The sequence below is a fragment of the Nicrophorus vespilloides genome, unplaced genomic scaffold (assembly GCF_001412225.1).
Source record: "Nicrophorus vespilloides isolate i.1.1-1 unplaced genomic scaffold, Nicve_v1.0, whole genome shotgun sequence".
Classification (NCBI taxonomy): domain Eukaryota; kingdom Metazoa; phylum Arthropoda; class Insecta; order Coleoptera; family Silphidae; genus Nicrophorus; species Nicrophorus vespilloides.
In genome coordinates this window covers 68,703-84,609 of record NW_017099057.1, presented here as the reverse complement: position 1 = coordinate 84,609, position 15,907 = coordinate 68,703, and the positions used below count along the sequence as shown (strand labels likewise).

Below are 15,907 nucleotides of genomic sequence, written 5' to 3'. Positions count from 1 at the left end.
AAATATATGACTTCAATATGATACAAAAACATGTATATTGAATTAAAACATTGATTGTTCAATGTGCAGACTTTTCAAACATAGTATTATTTGAAATTATATAAACTACATCCATCTGCTGGAATCTCCTCGAAACTTGTCGACCTCCAGATGACTTTCATCGAAAATCAAAGGTTACTAAAGTGTCACAAACTGACACAACCATCAGTATTTTGCCGGTTGTGTTGTGAATAGGCACTCCACTTTTTTCTTCCCTGAAAAGAAGAAAATCTAAATTTTCGTAAGTTACAAATTCTTATTTTACATTGAAATACTCCATACTATAATACAGTTTTCCACTAGAATATGCACATTTGATTTCATTCAGATAAACATTATCAGTTACTTAGAGTTTGATTTGTTAGATAATAACAAATTTTTGCATATTACTTCAATCACCTTAATACAAACATATTTAGGCTAATTATTAAGAAAAATGTACCTGCAAAATAATATTTTTTTACAATCTAGGACGTATACGTGCGTTAGGTCACGTATATTGAAAAAGGGTGTCATCAAACATTTCGCAACGAAATTAAATCCAATTGGAATTCCCAAAATTTGCTAATTAAATTGATTTTGGGTGTTAATAGAGTTTTAAATATACTAAATTGTGTTTAGATAAAATGATCAGATTTGGTAATAATTCTTTATGAAACGGGACCCGCTGATAACTATTTGATAATAGAATCATGTTTTCATGACACCTAACATACTTTATCATTATCTAAAATCCTATTCAATGTTTATACAATTTATCTATATTCGTAATGATCTAGTTTTTTTTAAGGATAATTACTTAATAATTACAAAATTATTCAATAAACTTTAAATGTCAGATTGACTTTGAATATTTAGCGCTGGCTGCCCAGCGCCATGCATTCTGGATTAAAATAAACACCTTAATAATAGACGCACGCAATCACCATTTGTACGAATGATTCCTAAATTGTTTTTAACTAATTACAGAGTGTTTCTTCGTAACTACAGTACATCAAAGATGCCTATCAAGTCCATCTTCGCTCGTCAAATTTTCGACTCTCGCGGTAACCCAACCGTCGAGGTCGATCTCACCACCGATTTGGGTTTGTTCAGAGCCGCCGTACCATCAGGCGCTAGCACAGGTAATAGATTAAACGTAATCTAAAAAGAATGAAGTTAATTGTACCTTTGTGTGTTGATAGGAGTCCATGAAGCTCTTGAGCTTCGCGACAACGACAAGGCTCACTACCACGGCAAGTCCGTGAAGATCGCCATCGACAACATCAACAATGTCATCGCACCTGAACTTATCAAGCAGAACTTGGAGGTAACCCAGCAATCCGAGATTGATGACTTCATGATCCAACTCGATGGCACCGAAAACAAGTCCAAGTTGGGAGCTAACGCTATCCTCGGCGTCTCTCTAGCTAACGCTAAAGCCGGTGCCGCCAAAAGAGGCATCCCTCTCTACAGACATTTGGCTGATCTTGCTGGAAACAAGGATATCATCCTTCCCGTACCAGCATTCAACGTGATCAACGGCGGTTCCCACGCCGGAAACAAATTGGCCATGCAAGTAAGATTTCAGCAGCATTCAAGCAATTGAATTGATAAAATAATTGAATGAATAATTCCAGGAATTCATGATCTTGCCAACTGGCGCCTCCAGCTTCACCGAGGCCATGAAGATGGGATCCGAGGTGTACCATCACCTGATGAACGTCGTCAAAACTAAGTACGGCACGAATGCCACCGCCGTCGGTGATGAGGGCGGTTTCGCCCCTAACATCAGCAACGGAAAGGATGTCTTGGTTTTGATTAGGGATGCGATTAAGAAGGCCGGCTACGCTGGACGTATCGACATCGGCATGGACGTCGCCGCCTCCGAGTTCTACAAGAACGGAAAATACGATATGGACTTCAAGAACCCCAAATCCGATAAGACCAAGTGGTATAGTCCAGAGAAATTGCGCGACTTGTATTTGGGTTACATCAAGGACTTCCCAATTGTTTCCATTGAGGATCCTTTCGATCAAGATGACTGGAAATCCTGGACAGGAATTACAGAGAAAACCACCATTCAGATCGTTGGCGATGATCTGACGGTGACCAACCCCAAGCGCATCCAAGAGGCCATCGACAAGGGCGCTTGCAACTGTCTCCTTCTCAAGGTATATTATCTATCTGCGGATTTGATAACAAACTATTATTAAATAAATAATTTAAATTTTAGGTGAATCAAATCGGTACCGTTACCGAGTCCATCAATGCTCATCTCTTGGCCAAGGCCAACGGTTGGGGCACCATGGTCTCCCACAGGTCCGGCGAGACCGAAGATACCTTCATCGCCGATCTGTGCGTAGGATTGTCCTCTGGGCAAATTAAGACTGGAGCTCCGTGCCGTTCCGAGCGTCTTGCCAAGTACAATCAGATTCTGCGCATCGAAGAGGAACTTGGTTCCGAGGCCAAGTACGCCGGCACAGCATTCCGCAGACCAAACTAAATATAATAATTACTAACGCAGTTACATAATTATTAAGTACACTTATTGAAATGCAAAATGGTAAGGAAACTGCCGGAAGGATTTCATAACAACAATTTTGATTATCTGGAAAATGGTTTTCTCTTGTATCCAGCAAATATGAAAGAATTTTATATACACGTTTTTTATTACAATAAGACCATAACATTTTCTTTATATATTGTTGAATAAAGTATTCAAATTCATCACTCTTACGCAATTTATTATGCAACAAAAGTTGTGCAATGTTCATTACTCGGCAACTCCTAAAACATGTTACATCATCTTATACTCAAATTAAAGTGATTGAAACGATTATAGTATCGATATTTTGATTTTCAGAATGTCTGAATGTTGATAACTCAAAAACTACTATGTAAAAAAAAGTTACTTAACAATTTAAAAAATATATATAATTTATTGTGTAATAAGCACCGCTTTTTGCAATTAAGGCCCTAATTGCAATTTCGAAATTAAATTATTTTTCAGGTCATCTTGCGAAGTTTATAGTTCAGCTGTTTTGGCGCTGCTCAAATCAGAGATTCTTAATTAGCGGCATAATTAATGATTTGTATTTCTTCAAAGATAAAGATTAATTACTGCTATCTAGTGGTAAGATTATTTTATTGATTGCTTGTTTAACTAATTAGTTATGAACGTTTAATTAATCATGATAAGCGCCATCTCATGACGGGTAGCTGTACTATTTTCAACTTGGAAAAACTTAATTATTAGTATCGGAAAATCGAGTATCTTCATAAATCATCAATTTTCTTAATAACTATACATGGCACAGTTATGATTAAATACGCAAATTAAAGCTAAATGTATGGGCTTTCCAACGTGCTATTTGCTATATTTGTAAGTATTGCCCATTTCCTGTAATTTAAACTTGAAAAACTTTTTTAAGCCTTGAGAAATCGAGTGTCTCCATAAATAATCAATTTTCTTAATAACTACACATGTCACAGATATGAATAAGAACGCATATTGAAGCTAAATGTATGGGCTTTCCAACGTGCTATTTGCTATATATGTAACTATTGCCCATTTCCAGTAATTTAAACTTGAAAAACTTTTTTAAGCCTTGAGAAATCGAGTGTCTCCATAAATCATCAATTTTCTTAATAACTATACATGTCACAGATATGAGTAAGCACGCATATTAAAGCTAAATGTATGGGCTTTCCAACGTGCCATCTTTCATGTTTGTAACTATTTCCGATTTCCTGTAATTTAAACATGAATACATTTTTTTAAGAAAATCGACTGTCTTCACAAATCATCAATTATCTCAATAACTATACACGCCACAATTATGAAAGACGTTTTTCCTAAATAATTACGTAATCAAGAAACTGTTTTTCGATGCCTTTAGTTTATAGTGAATTACTCGAGCTATTACATCATCTTACATTCAATTTTTTCAGGATAATTACTTAATTTAACCCTTCATATCGAGTATGAAACAATTCTAGCATCGATATTTCTATTTTGAGAGGTCCTGAAATTACCGACATTTCTTAAAATCACTGTATGATAGAATATAAAGCTATTTTCCTTAACAAGTCGTTATGTTATGCAAATTACTATGTTTTAAAACACGTAACCGCAACTGAAATGATTAAAATTGGAATTACTTAGGTAAATAAAAGGGATCCTAGATAAAACATGTGGTTTGCTATAATGGCCCACTCTAAAATAGGCATTTCTGTACTCTTTTTTCCTTTATTCATTAATTACTATTACAAGTGTTTTAAAATGGGTTTGAAGAGATTGACTCGCGAAACGAAATCGCACCCAAAGAGAAGAGAAAATGCTGCCCATCGAAACGAGTGACATTTTTTTTGTTTTCCTTTAATACACAATACAATACGTTTCAGCTTCGTCTTGTTTAAATATATGAGGGCCAGAAGACTAATATACAAATACATATTTTTTTTCAATTACTATTGGATTATATCAGATAGAAGAATACACACATAAAAGTAAAAAAAAAAGTAACATACACTTTTTGATTGAAATAATTACATACCCAACCAGAAGTAGATGGTGATAACTAATCATCATCATTCTCTTAATATTTTCCATATCATTATTATTTTGTCTTTTTTTTAATTAATTATTATTAATATTTTTATTTCTTTTTTTTTAATTTTCGGTTATCTAGATATTATTCAGCCAGATTACATATGTAAGATATATTTAATTAATTGAATATAAACAAACAAATGATAAGTGCAAACAGAAAGAATCCGATTATTAATAATAAACGAAAAATGAAACATATTTGAAGGCAAAGTAATATATAAAATTAAAATAGATGTGCACGGGGGGCGGGGCTCTATCCGCATCCACCCACATTTTCAATCAACGAAAAATAAACACCTCAAGAAAAACGAAAATTATATTTTAAAAAAAAAGCAATAATTGATTTGATATTTGTAATTAATTAATTAAGCATTTGCAATCGCCTTCGATCACTGCAATGTGAACAAGAAAAAATAAGATCTACTTTTTTTAATATTCAGATGCAAGTTACATATAGTTATCAATATAGTTATGAAATAAGAAACAGATTGTTTAAAAGGAAAATAATAATAATAAAACAGCACTACTACGGCAAAAATCTAAATATTGATTGACTTTTAAGTGAAGAATAATTGCTATTATCTTTACTTGAATACGACGATAATTAGTATTTAATTACTTGATCAATATTAATTTGCATGCAATTCTAGAATACGAGGGTTTCTCAAACAAAAAACATGTATTTTCTCGATTAGAAGTGGAAATTTAATCGTTTATCATTGTTTTTAAAATAATCGGTTTATAAACCGTATCATTTCAATGTATGTCTATATATATATATCATCAAATAACGAAAAGCCGTTTCAAATCGTGTTCGCGGCGAGAAACAAAGAACACGCACGTTATTTATTCCACAATTCGCGTTTTGTTTCGCTTCAATTATTTGTTTATTATTTTTTTGTTTTGTTTATGTCGAATGGTGTGTTTAGATAGTTTGCGAAATTTGCAAAGAATACAAGTACTTGCTACAAGACTTCCAAAGTCGAATTACAAAATTCGAAACGTCTGGCGTCAATATTTGACGATGAGCAACATAACAATGTGACGCCGTCGGTTCTTTCATCGTGTAATATGTATTAGTATATAAAAACACTTTCCAAGTATATACAGAGCGTACAAATATGTATGGTCGAAAGTTGCGTAATTCTGAACGCCGGAGCAGTGAACATTTAATTGACCAGCTTATAAACGTTTAACAACGGTTTTCCACTGCACCATTGAACAAAAAAAAAATAACGAACCATACATAGATGCACACATCGTGTCAGTTTTTCTTTCAATAATATTTAATTATCTTTTTTTTCTTTCTTTATAGTTGAATGTATTGGCCGTGTAATATTTTTTTTTTAAGTCTGAAAAAAGAGTTGTCTCTCTATATCTCTCTTGTAAGATTCAAATTCGAATGAACCATATATTCTTTATATAATAATGTAATAAATAGACTTGACAAACTAAAGCATTAGCCGATTGCCATTGCAACTTTTGCTTTCCCGAATTTAGTTTTCTTTTTTTGTAAAAAATAAATAAATGATTGATTGATGGAATTTCCTATGTTCGCCGTACCCCATTTTCATGTTGCTTTTATCACAAGTTGCCCGTAATTAATTAATATTTTTTTTTAAATTTCGTGACCGCTTTCGAAAACTAAATTTTCTTCGAGAAAAATGCATCGCTTCTGATGGAATGTGTGGAGGGCGGGCGATGGGCGGGGTTTATTTTTGGCGCAAAATGAAAATGGGCGGTGACCCAGGCTTTTTTTGTCCTGCCTGCCTCTCTCTCTCTCTCTTAAACGCTAGAGCATGGAAATGAATTAGTTTGTAAAGGCGTATTATCATTAAACCGATGTTGTATATATAAATATCATAAATATAAATCACAGCAGCGACTGATGTGATATCTCAGTCAATATAATATTAACACTCGTAACAAATATAGAAAAATATACATTTGCTCTCCAACCATACTATTTCTCTTTGTTTTTTTTTCTTTTCATCTCTCTTTCTCTCTTAGTAACCGTTTTCTCCTCGATCATCGTGATACATCTGAACACAAGGATAGTGCAGGAGGTCCATGTTGTAAAACGCGCACTGTTTTCATGTCATTACTTGAAATCATCGTTGTTGAGCCACATATATTAATATATTCTTAATAAAAATAAGTCAATTGGTCAAAAATCGCACTTCGTTTTAGTCTCTTAATGCATCGAGAAGCACCAATCACGTCTCAAAAAATATATATATAATATATAATATAATATATCAAACTTAAACAAACCTATATAGATTAAACGAAAGAAAGAACGAAAAAATCTCCTGTTAATGTTAAAGCCAATAAATAATACAATAAAATCCGTTATTGTTTGTTTCTTTCATTACCTACGATACGAAGCATTTCTGTCCGTCGTCGTCGCCTTCTTTCTTTCGCTAACGCAGTATAAATTAAATTTGTAACTCTTTTTTAACATTTAGGGGTTGGGGGGGATTCTTGTTGGTTGGTGATAACGTCAAAAAAAGTCTATGTAACATTATCAGTAACTAACGCACTTAACAGGCAGCTGTCTCGATCGAAGGTCCGTCGCCTTGTCCCTGGTGCTCGGATCCTCCTCTGCAGTCTTCCAAGATGGCTTCTTCCGCCAACGAATGTTCTTTCTTAATCACATCACTTACTAAAACATCTCTAAATACACATTTAGCACCTAATTTATATCGCTCCAGTCGAAACCGTGAACTTACCCGATATCGGTCTTCGTCGTAAAGGGAAGAGCGTTATTGTTTCGGCCCTTATTTGCTCCTCCGGCGTTTTGCTTCTGCTTATTGCTCTTCTTCTTATTTGGCTACAAATGCTATCTAATTAATACGTGCGATATTTCCAAGTTACAACAGACACTCAAACTAATTGATATATTAGAGCGTTGCAAAAATTAGACATGAATATAAAATATAAATCCAACTTATCCATGATTAGAGTATACAAGATAAGTAAGAATTAAATTAATTCATCCAGACATAGAAAAAAATTAATTACAAATAAGATTACTCACATTATTTTTCTTGTTTACATTGAAAGTAGGTGGTCCTTGCTTCCTCTGCCTGTTCGGGTTTGAACCATTATTCCTATGGTTGTACTGTTGCTGAGGGGGCATGAAATTATTTCCAGGTGCAGGAAGTCCACGGTTCTGAGGATTAAGGCCTCCGCGGAAAGGAACACCGCTGACCATCTGAGGTGGCTGTCTCAAGTTCTGCTGCTGGTATCCATAGTTCGCGCCCCATGAACCAACCACTACTCCAGCTATCTGCAGTTGAGCTCCGCGCGATTGCAAAGGACGATGCCGCATGTTGGATGGTCCCCTCGATGAAGGTAATGGCACTGGTGGCAGACAATTGGAGGGCGGCATACGGAACGCGTTTACCTGCAACGGGATTTTAGCAAATTTGGCATCCAATCCTTCGAGGATGGCCTTTCGCATGCGCTCCACTTTGACAACACGTTCGATGTGGTTCTCGCATAAGTCCAAAAGACTCTTCGCATGTATAGAACGTGTCAGGGTATGGTGGAAGAGCTTTCCATCGAAGTACAACCACGGACAACACAATAACCAAGGCAAAGGCGCACCGCACGCGTCATTCGCCAAAAGGGCCATTTCGACTCCATTCATAAAGACGGCTGCTAATTGGACACCTCGACTAGTCACCACGTTCAGCTGCAAATACAACACCATTTAATTCAATAGACTATTTTGTTTACAATATAATACTAACGGTTAACTCCTGCAAATACTGAGTGTTCATAAGGTCTGGATTGAATGCTTGACATATGAAGACGTCGAGCTCGTTACGTCGCAGAATCGGCTTATCCTGTGACATTATGTATCTGAGAACGCATGCCATGACAAGCATATGCTGAGGCACGTAGGACATGTTCAAAATGAGCGGGGTGTCAGAGTTGAGGCAAGAGAGTAAAGCTCGCATACGACGACGTTTATCATCAACAGAAGGCCCGAACCACAAGCGCTGTAAAGTGGGCACAGCCCACGACAAAGGTACAGCCTTCACCTGTTCAGGTGTCTGATACGGATTACTCCTGCTATAAACCCATTCCGTAATAACAATCTCCGGAGTCGGCATACAATCGGGAATAATGAAATTTTCTGGAAAAAAAATAATAAATATATTATTTATACCCAAAAACTAATAGATCACTTACTTTTTCCCTTAGTTTGGACGTAGCGATAATGATGCAGATTAAAGAGAACAGCGTAGATCCTCTGTCGTAAAGGTAAATAGATTTCATGGATGGGCGGAAACTCGCGATTCCCTTCATCCTCCATGACGCAAGGCAAACGGATTTCCCTTGTGCTCAGTACGTGAAGGATCCATGGACACATGAGACCTTTCTGGTGCCTCAAAGAGGAAGTCCGTAACACATCGGTGGAGACAGTCGGATTTATCACATTTCCACTTATTGTATTACTTCTTGGCGATGGTAGACTTCCAGTTGTGGCGGTGTTATTATTGCTATTACCAGTACCAGATGTGCTACTGCTGTTACTACTGCTACCTGCACTGGCGTGACCATTGTGTAGACGCGAATCTGAAGTCGGTGAGGATTCGTCTAAAACAAAATTCACTGAAAAGGAAGGAGAATTGAAAAGTTTATTCCACAAATAAACTTACCATGAGGACTACTCTTCGCAGACGAATCAGTTTCGGGACTAATGATATCGGAACTCAATACTTGATTGACAGTAGCTAAACGGTAATTCTGTAAACTCTCTTGCTGTAAATTAAAGAAAATTAAAATTATTGTTGCAAAAAATAAGACTATAATCAAAAACTTACTTCTTGCTCTGTAGTCTCGGACGCAAATCCAGCAGTGTCGAGCTCAGCCTCCGTTTTTATGCTGTTCACATTGTTATTGTTCTGCACAGTCGCTTTCTTACCCTTATAATTATTTGCTGAAATAACGGGCCGTGTTGAATTTCTCGACAACATTGACAAAGCGTTTTTACCTTTTGGCGAAGAATATTTTAAAAATCCATGGGCAGTGCCGTTCAGATAATACAAAACTGATTGCTTGAATATCGGGCAGCGTTTGTCTTTGTTGCTGCCGAACACTTCGGTGACAAGAGCATCCATATTGGATGGAGATGGTAAGGTACGAACGTACATAGCGATTAATCTAACAGCGGATTCTCCCTGCATCTGAATAGCAATTAGGTTAAAAAAAATATTCAAATATTTAGTCACTTTTCACAATTACCTTTGTATCCTTATTTATAAAAACAGTCTGGATTTTCTTGTAAACGTCTTGCAGCTCGTTTTCAGGCAGCAGAAAGTTGCCCAGAAGTGATGCCAAGACGCACATTTGCTCTTGAGTTAATTGTAAATGTTTGCTTAACTCAGCAACCATGTATTCTTTGGTTTCCAAGGAACCCTAAAAGAAGAGTTTATAATTAGTTTGCGTGAACGTGAAGCCGTTAAAGAAGACTTATACCTTGTATGTGAGTTTAATGTTCTCAGAAGAGAAGTAGCGAGGTGGATTGAATGCGGCGTATTCCGCATCGTCGGCCAAAAGGCCATGAAATCCGTATTCCCTGCAATACGCTATAACCTCCTGATGGTGATCATCCATTGTACACATCTTGAGAGAGCAATTGTCATTAGATTCTTGAGAAAAACATTGATGTGGCGCAATACTTACAACTGTAATTCCTAAATGTCTGAGGGCCATTCTGAGAGCAGTCTTCAGGCAAATAGGTGCTGTCCACCAGACCTTAGGAGGCGGAGTAGCTTTAGTATTGACGTGTTTCAACACCATGCCAACTCTTTGTCTAACGTTGGCCTGTTGCGCCACCCATTCGCTCATTCTGCTGGATTCAATTGTTCCATTAAATACAACGGCCAACTCGATGTTACCCCTCTCAACTGCCTGCGTTAGAAGCGATAGGAACTGAACCATTCGATTCCACTGTCCACCACATGCCCAATCTATAACATACATTTAATTATTAACATATACTATGACAACTAATAGTTGTTCAATTTCAAATAGTCTGACATAATATTTATAATTATTATGAAAAATAGAAAAGTAAAATACCTGAAAAGTAGCCTCCATACAGCCTGTCTAAACAATCCTCAGCATCAACAATCAGTTTCAGCTTGTTGCCAATTGGTCTAATTTTTCTCCCAGAGTTGTGTGGCTGCTGCCTTTGTGTAACATTGCGAGCAATCTTCAGCAAGTCAACTGACACTGCTCCTCCTTCCAAACTGGTACTCTCCAGAAGTGCCTGCAGATCCTGAATACCCATTGCACAAAATCCAAAGTCAAACAATGATGAAGAAGATGATAAATGCCCTTAATAATGCAGAATTGCAATTATCCTCCTGCAAATAAATGTTTTTAATTGTTAACTATATAATTCTGCAAAGACTACATCACTTTCTAATAATAGCATAATGATTTTAAAATGAAAAAAAGGATTTTGAATGCAAAAGGAAAGTTGCTTCTCTTTCACTGTTCCCACTTGCACATTCAAAATGGAGTGCAAGATGAGTGTTCGATTGGGAGGAAAATTGAGATTTTTCTGGCTCTAATTTTGCAATTATCCAATTGAGGCTAAGTGGACTTAACCTAAATTGTTTGATTGGGATTCTTGTGTTTTGTATGGTGAGTATTTGGTATGCAGCATATAGAACTGTCAGATGTGACAGTTCAGTTACATGTAATGGGATTACCATGTAAAATCAATGCACTGAATTATTTAAAAGTGCAATTACTGCAGGGATGAGATAGGTCATGTCTGAGGGGGGAAGGTTAGGGTGCTGTTTCGAGGGGGTGGAGAATTTTTTGGGGGGTTGTAGATCATTATTACCTGCTGTCACTGAATTGCAATTGCAATTTCGGTATTATTGTTGACGATTAATGGGGGGAAATTCGGAGCAAAGTGGGGAAATTATGAAATGTCCGCCATTACTGTACAGAGCGGATCAATTTAAAAATAATTAAACAGAACGAACGGTGCAATGTCAATCCAATTACGAGGGATGTCATCCATCAGATGGTCCGGGAGCAAAGGCCTCCACCACGACGATTGTCAGACCGGAAATCACTCGTCCTTCCGGGTAATCCGCTTCCGCTATTCCAAAAGGTAGTCACGTACCGGCAAACAAACCACCCGTTCTGACACTCTACCGGGAAAAACAACAACACCAAAAACGAAAACAAGGAGAAAGAGAGAGAGAGTCGGATAGACTCTGCAAATGCGCGACACGATGTGCGAGAGAGAGAGAGAGAGAGTGAAAAACAAACCCAAACAAACCTCTCGACAGCAGCAGCAAAAAAAAAATATGCACAGAATTCTATTGTATCTAAACCGGAACAGACTCGATGACAACTTCCGTCTTCTAGGATCACGATTCCTGAAGGGAAGAAGCCTTGATCTCGCACGATGGAAAAGCGCTGAGCACGGTATGAGCAGTGCAATTTTCCATTCGAATATATGTTATTTTCGCACTGAACGCATGAACTGTATGTTTACCGGATGCAGTTGCGCGAAATCGTCCGCGCGCATGACGGATGCGCTGCGATCGGCGGCAAATTTTGAAATGGCGCGCCAAAAATCCATGCAAAAACGATATTCAAATTTAAATTTGAAAATAATTTATTTAAAAATGTCATTCCATGATTAAAGACAGAAAAGTTAAATGAAGAGTTTCGCAACTGCTTTTATCGCTGTTTATCGATGTACAAATAATATTTAACTGCTATATTCGTTATATTTGATGTGTGTATATATATTTTTGTTCATTTCTTTGCCCTCGAATCGTCAATTGGTGATAGCAATCGGTCTCGCACGATTCTTGGGCAATGGAGATGGATGGCTGTCTACGCGCATATATAAAAACCTGTCCGCGCTCCGGGAATATTAACTTGGCAACTGTAATTACATCGCATCGGGAATGTTTTAAATAGTACGCGTTTAGAGCTCTTATCGCGACCATCTGGCTAATACCTGCCACCTCCGAGTAAACAAGCATTCCTCGATCGAACCTGGTGCACGTCTAGGGTGAGTTTTATTGATTTTTGATGAACGCTATCCAACTGCGATTCCCTGACCTGCACTCAGACCACGTGAGCGGCCCAAAAATGTGTACTCGTAATTTCCATCTTCGTTGCATCACGTACCCAGATTGAATTTACAAATAAAATCCTGCACCTTCGGAGAAGATTCAGCCACGCTTTCCGAATTACATGACACTGAAGCTATATTCCATCAGAAGGTCACACCAATCTAATTTCAAACGCGCTTTGTAGATAAACGCACGCTAGCCGCAAACGCCGTCCACGTTTCGCTAAAAAATTGTTAAAATTTTACGCTTTACTACGAATGTTCTTTTTTTTCATTCGTTTCTAACACATTTTCAACCGTTGATTCAAACTAAACAAGCATAATGTTCTAATACAATAAAATTATGTAAAGTGAATATTAAAAACGAAATATATTTAATAAAATAACTTTAATTTATTTATTAATTTTCAATTGTAATTGCTTGTTGTTCAACGGATTCTTGTTAGTTATGAATATTAATAGTATTTGCAAAAGTAATAACTACTAATATTATACAGGAATTAATTGGTTACTTGGAATGATAATCTCATAATAGACGAATACTATTTATAAAGAATAAAATAGAAAATTACAAATAAAAAAATAAACATAATTACTAATATATTTAGAGAGAAATTAATTATATACTGTTGCAACTACTGCAATTGAGTTAATCCTACCCTAATATTGTGCAATTATATTACATATTGCAAATAATTTGCGATTAGAAAGAAAAATTTAATACCTATAATTGTAGAAAAGTTTTCAGGAATTTTTTCTGATGTAATACAATATTAGTTTCCGTAATACGAATCTAAAAATAATGCATGTCGAAAATAGACTTAAACAGAGAATCACGTAATTAGGCAAAATAATTGTTAGTTAACGAATATCGTGCGTCATTACAGTTATCTCGTGTAAATAATGTATGACGTTCATTTTCAACGTATGTTCGATATTGATATAATTTCAATCAAAGAAACGCCGAATAAGCGTTTCCAGTTGTCCTTCAGCGTTTCTTTGCATCGCAGCCCGAAGGGCATCGAACACGAATTTCCAATCTGCCGGTTTCCAATTTTATCTGTTACATAATCCAAGCGCTCGAATTACACACGGACCTAATCCAATAATCTTATCTGCTGCAGAAACGTCCGCAAATCATTTAAAGAATATGCATACATTTTTGTAAACTTGAAAAATAATAATATTTGTTTATGGCTAATCTCTAAGAATCGTACGATGTTTTTTAATATTTAAAAACATCTACTCTGTTTCCATGTCATTTCAGTAAAGACTGCGATTAAATTGAGTTTACAAAAAATCTTTTCAAAAGAATTTCGTATTTATTAGAGTTATCACTAAGTAAGTAAGCATAAGTAATATTGTTAAAGTCAATTAAAATTAATCATATTTAAATTATCTTAATATTTAATTTAAATGGGTGCACATAATATGGGTTGTATGATTCAATAGAAATTGTGAGTCTTCATTTATACGAATTAACGATGAGGACTTTGGACCGTTCAAATTGATCAGTAGTTGAAGGAATTCCAACGTGTAATTAGCGAGAGAGAACAAATTCATCAACTTTAATTAATATTGACTCGTTAAATAATTCTAATAATGAACTCGTTGATTGCAGACAATATGAACCCAGAAGATTATCTCCCAGTGCCCAAGGGCTTCGCCACTAGAGCCATACACTCTGGACAGAATCCGGACAATTGGGATTCAATGTGTGTTGTCCCACCAATCGTTTTGTCCACGACATTCAAGCAGTACGGTCCTGCTGATTTCAAAGTAATTTAATTGTAATATGTAGAATGTCGTTGATTTTTGTTTCTTTGTAGAAATATGAGTACGGTCGTTCCGGAAATCCTTCCAGAGATGTCTTAGAAACTTGCCTCGCCTCCTTGGAAGATGCTAAGCACGGAGTTTGCTTTTCTTCCGGCCTTGGTGCTATAACAGGTCTTTTGGGCATGTTCCAATCCGGAGATCACATCATCACCGGAGATGACATCTACGGAGGTTCAAATAGGTTGTTCAATCAGGTCGGCAAGAAATTCGGCTTCGAAGTATCTCACGTCGATGGCACGGATGTTAACAACGTCGCTGCGGCCATCCAAAGCAACACCAAAGTGAGTCTATGGAAAAGTGAAAATCTAAACGGTTTTTTATAACGAAATTATTTCAGCTGATCTGGTTGGAAACGCCGACAAATCCCACAATGAAGGTCATGGATATTAAGGCTATCTCCACCATAGCAAAGGAGAAGAATATCGTCCTCGCCGTAGACAACACTTTCCTCACTCCATACTTCCAACGCCCGCTCGAGCTGGGCGCCGATCTCACAGTGTATTCCTTAACTAAATACATGAATGGACATTCCGACGTGATCATGGGAGCGATCCTCACCAACAATCACAAGCACCACGAGAAGCTGCGATTCTTGCAGAACGCAATGGGCATTGTTCCATCGCCGTTCGATTGTTCCTTGGTAAACCGTAGTTTGAAGACCCTGGCAGTGAGGATGAGGCAACACAGCAAAAATGGTTTGATTGTTGCCAAGTTTTTGGAAACGCATCCCCATGTAAAGAAGGTCTTGCATCCAGGTAAAAAGTAACACTTGGTATATGCATAAAACTAGCTTAAAATTTCATTGAACAGGTTTACCAAGCCATCCTCAGCACATTCTATTCAAGACTCAAACATCTGGGCACAGTGGTATGGTGACGTTCTACCTCAAAGGTGAACTGAAAGACTCTAAGAAGTTCCTGAGCTCCTTGAAGGTCTTCACATTGGCAGAAAGCTTGGGAGGATACGAGAGCTTAGCTGAGTTGCCATCGGTGATGACACACGCTTCCGTTCCAGAAGAACAACGTAAAATCCTCAAAATCGACGACAGTCTGATTCGTCTCTCAATTGGCTTGGAAGATGTTGATGACATAATAGCTGACTTAAATCAAGCGTTCGCTTCAATTTAAACTTTTTTAAACAATTTTTCTTTCTTTACAGCTCAATTTTATATGAAACGTTTACAGCAACTACTTGTATAATGATGTCTACATTTGCTTGTAGCATATAATATCTATTTTGAAAAAATAAAGAAATGACCAATAAACAACACGATTATTCTTTATTTCAATGAAATAAACTAAATAATT

The 15,907-nt window shown here is 36.7% G+C and overlaps 3 protein-coding genes across 7 annotated transcripts; 2 read left to right on the top strand and 1 right to left on the bottom strand.

Annotated features, from left to right (window-relative positions):
* The first annotated feature begins 167 nt into the window (after window positions 1–167).
* Window positions 168–2,748, top strand: LOC108563925 (enolase). Its single transcript, XM_017922757.1, has 5 exons — window positions 168–280; window positions 1,009–1,163; window positions 1,224–1,597; window positions 1,659–2,192; window positions 2,255–2,748. Exons 2-5 carry the CDS (start codon window positions 1,040–1,042, stop codon window positions 2,522–2,524), a joined length of 1,302 nt encoding a protein of 433 aa, XP_017778246.1. The 5' UTR covers window positions 168–280; window positions 1,009–1,039; the 3' UTR covers window positions 2,525–2,748.
* Window positions 2,749–5,982: 3,234 nt separating this feature from the next.
* On the bottom strand, window positions 5,983–12,316 carry LOC108563923 (constitutive coactivator of PPAR-gamma-like protein 1). 4 transcript variants are annotated; one of them, XM_017922751.1, is made up of 13 exons: window positions 11,675–12,306; window positions 11,508–11,608; window positions 10,733–11,019; window positions 10,334–10,620; window positions 10,127–10,273; window positions 9,893–10,066; window positions 9,472–9,834; window positions 9,307–9,409; window positions 8,837–9,259; window positions 8,392–8,780; window positions 7,674–8,333; window positions 7,366–7,466; window positions 5,983–7,309 (listed from the first exon to the last, which is right to left on the bottom strand). In XM_017922751.1, the coding sequence occupies exons 3-13, from the start codon at window positions 10,941–10,943 to the stop codon at window positions 7,177–7,179; spliced, it is 2,991 nt and encodes a 996-aa protein (XP_017778240.1). In that variant the 5' UTR covers window positions 10,944–11,019; window positions 11,508–11,608; window positions 11,675–12,306; the 3' UTR covers window positions 5,983–7,176. The 4 variants fall into 4 exon arrangements, with proteins under 4 accessions (XP_017778240.1, XP_017778242.1, XP_017778241.1 ...); XM_017922753.1 differs by having other exon boundaries at window positions 9,472–9,587; window positions 9,642–9,834; window positions 11,508–12,304; XM_017922752.1 differs by lacking the exon at window positions 11,508–11,608 and having other exon boundaries at window positions 11,653–12,306.
* A 153-nt stretch (window positions 12,317–12,469) lies between these two features.
* On the top strand, window positions 12,470–15,867 carry LOC108563924 (putative cystathionine gamma-lyase 2). Of its 2 annotated transcripts, none has more exons than XM_017922755.1 (5): window positions 12,470–12,701; window positions 14,386–14,543; window positions 14,594–14,881; window positions 14,938–15,355; window positions 15,411–15,867. In XM_017922755.1, the coding sequence occupies exons 2-5, from the start codon at window positions 14,391–14,393 to the stop codon at window positions 15,725–15,727; spliced, it is 1,176 nt and encodes a 391-aa protein (XP_017778244.1). In that variant the 5' UTR covers window positions 12,470–12,701; window positions 14,386–14,390; the 3' UTR covers window positions 15,728–15,867. The 2 variants fall into 2 exon arrangements, with proteins under 2 accessions (XP_017778244.1, XP_017778245.1); XM_017922756.1 differs by lacking the exon at window positions 12,470–12,701 and adding an exon at window positions 12,744–12,915.
* Window positions 15,868–15,907: the final 40 nt, after the last annotated feature.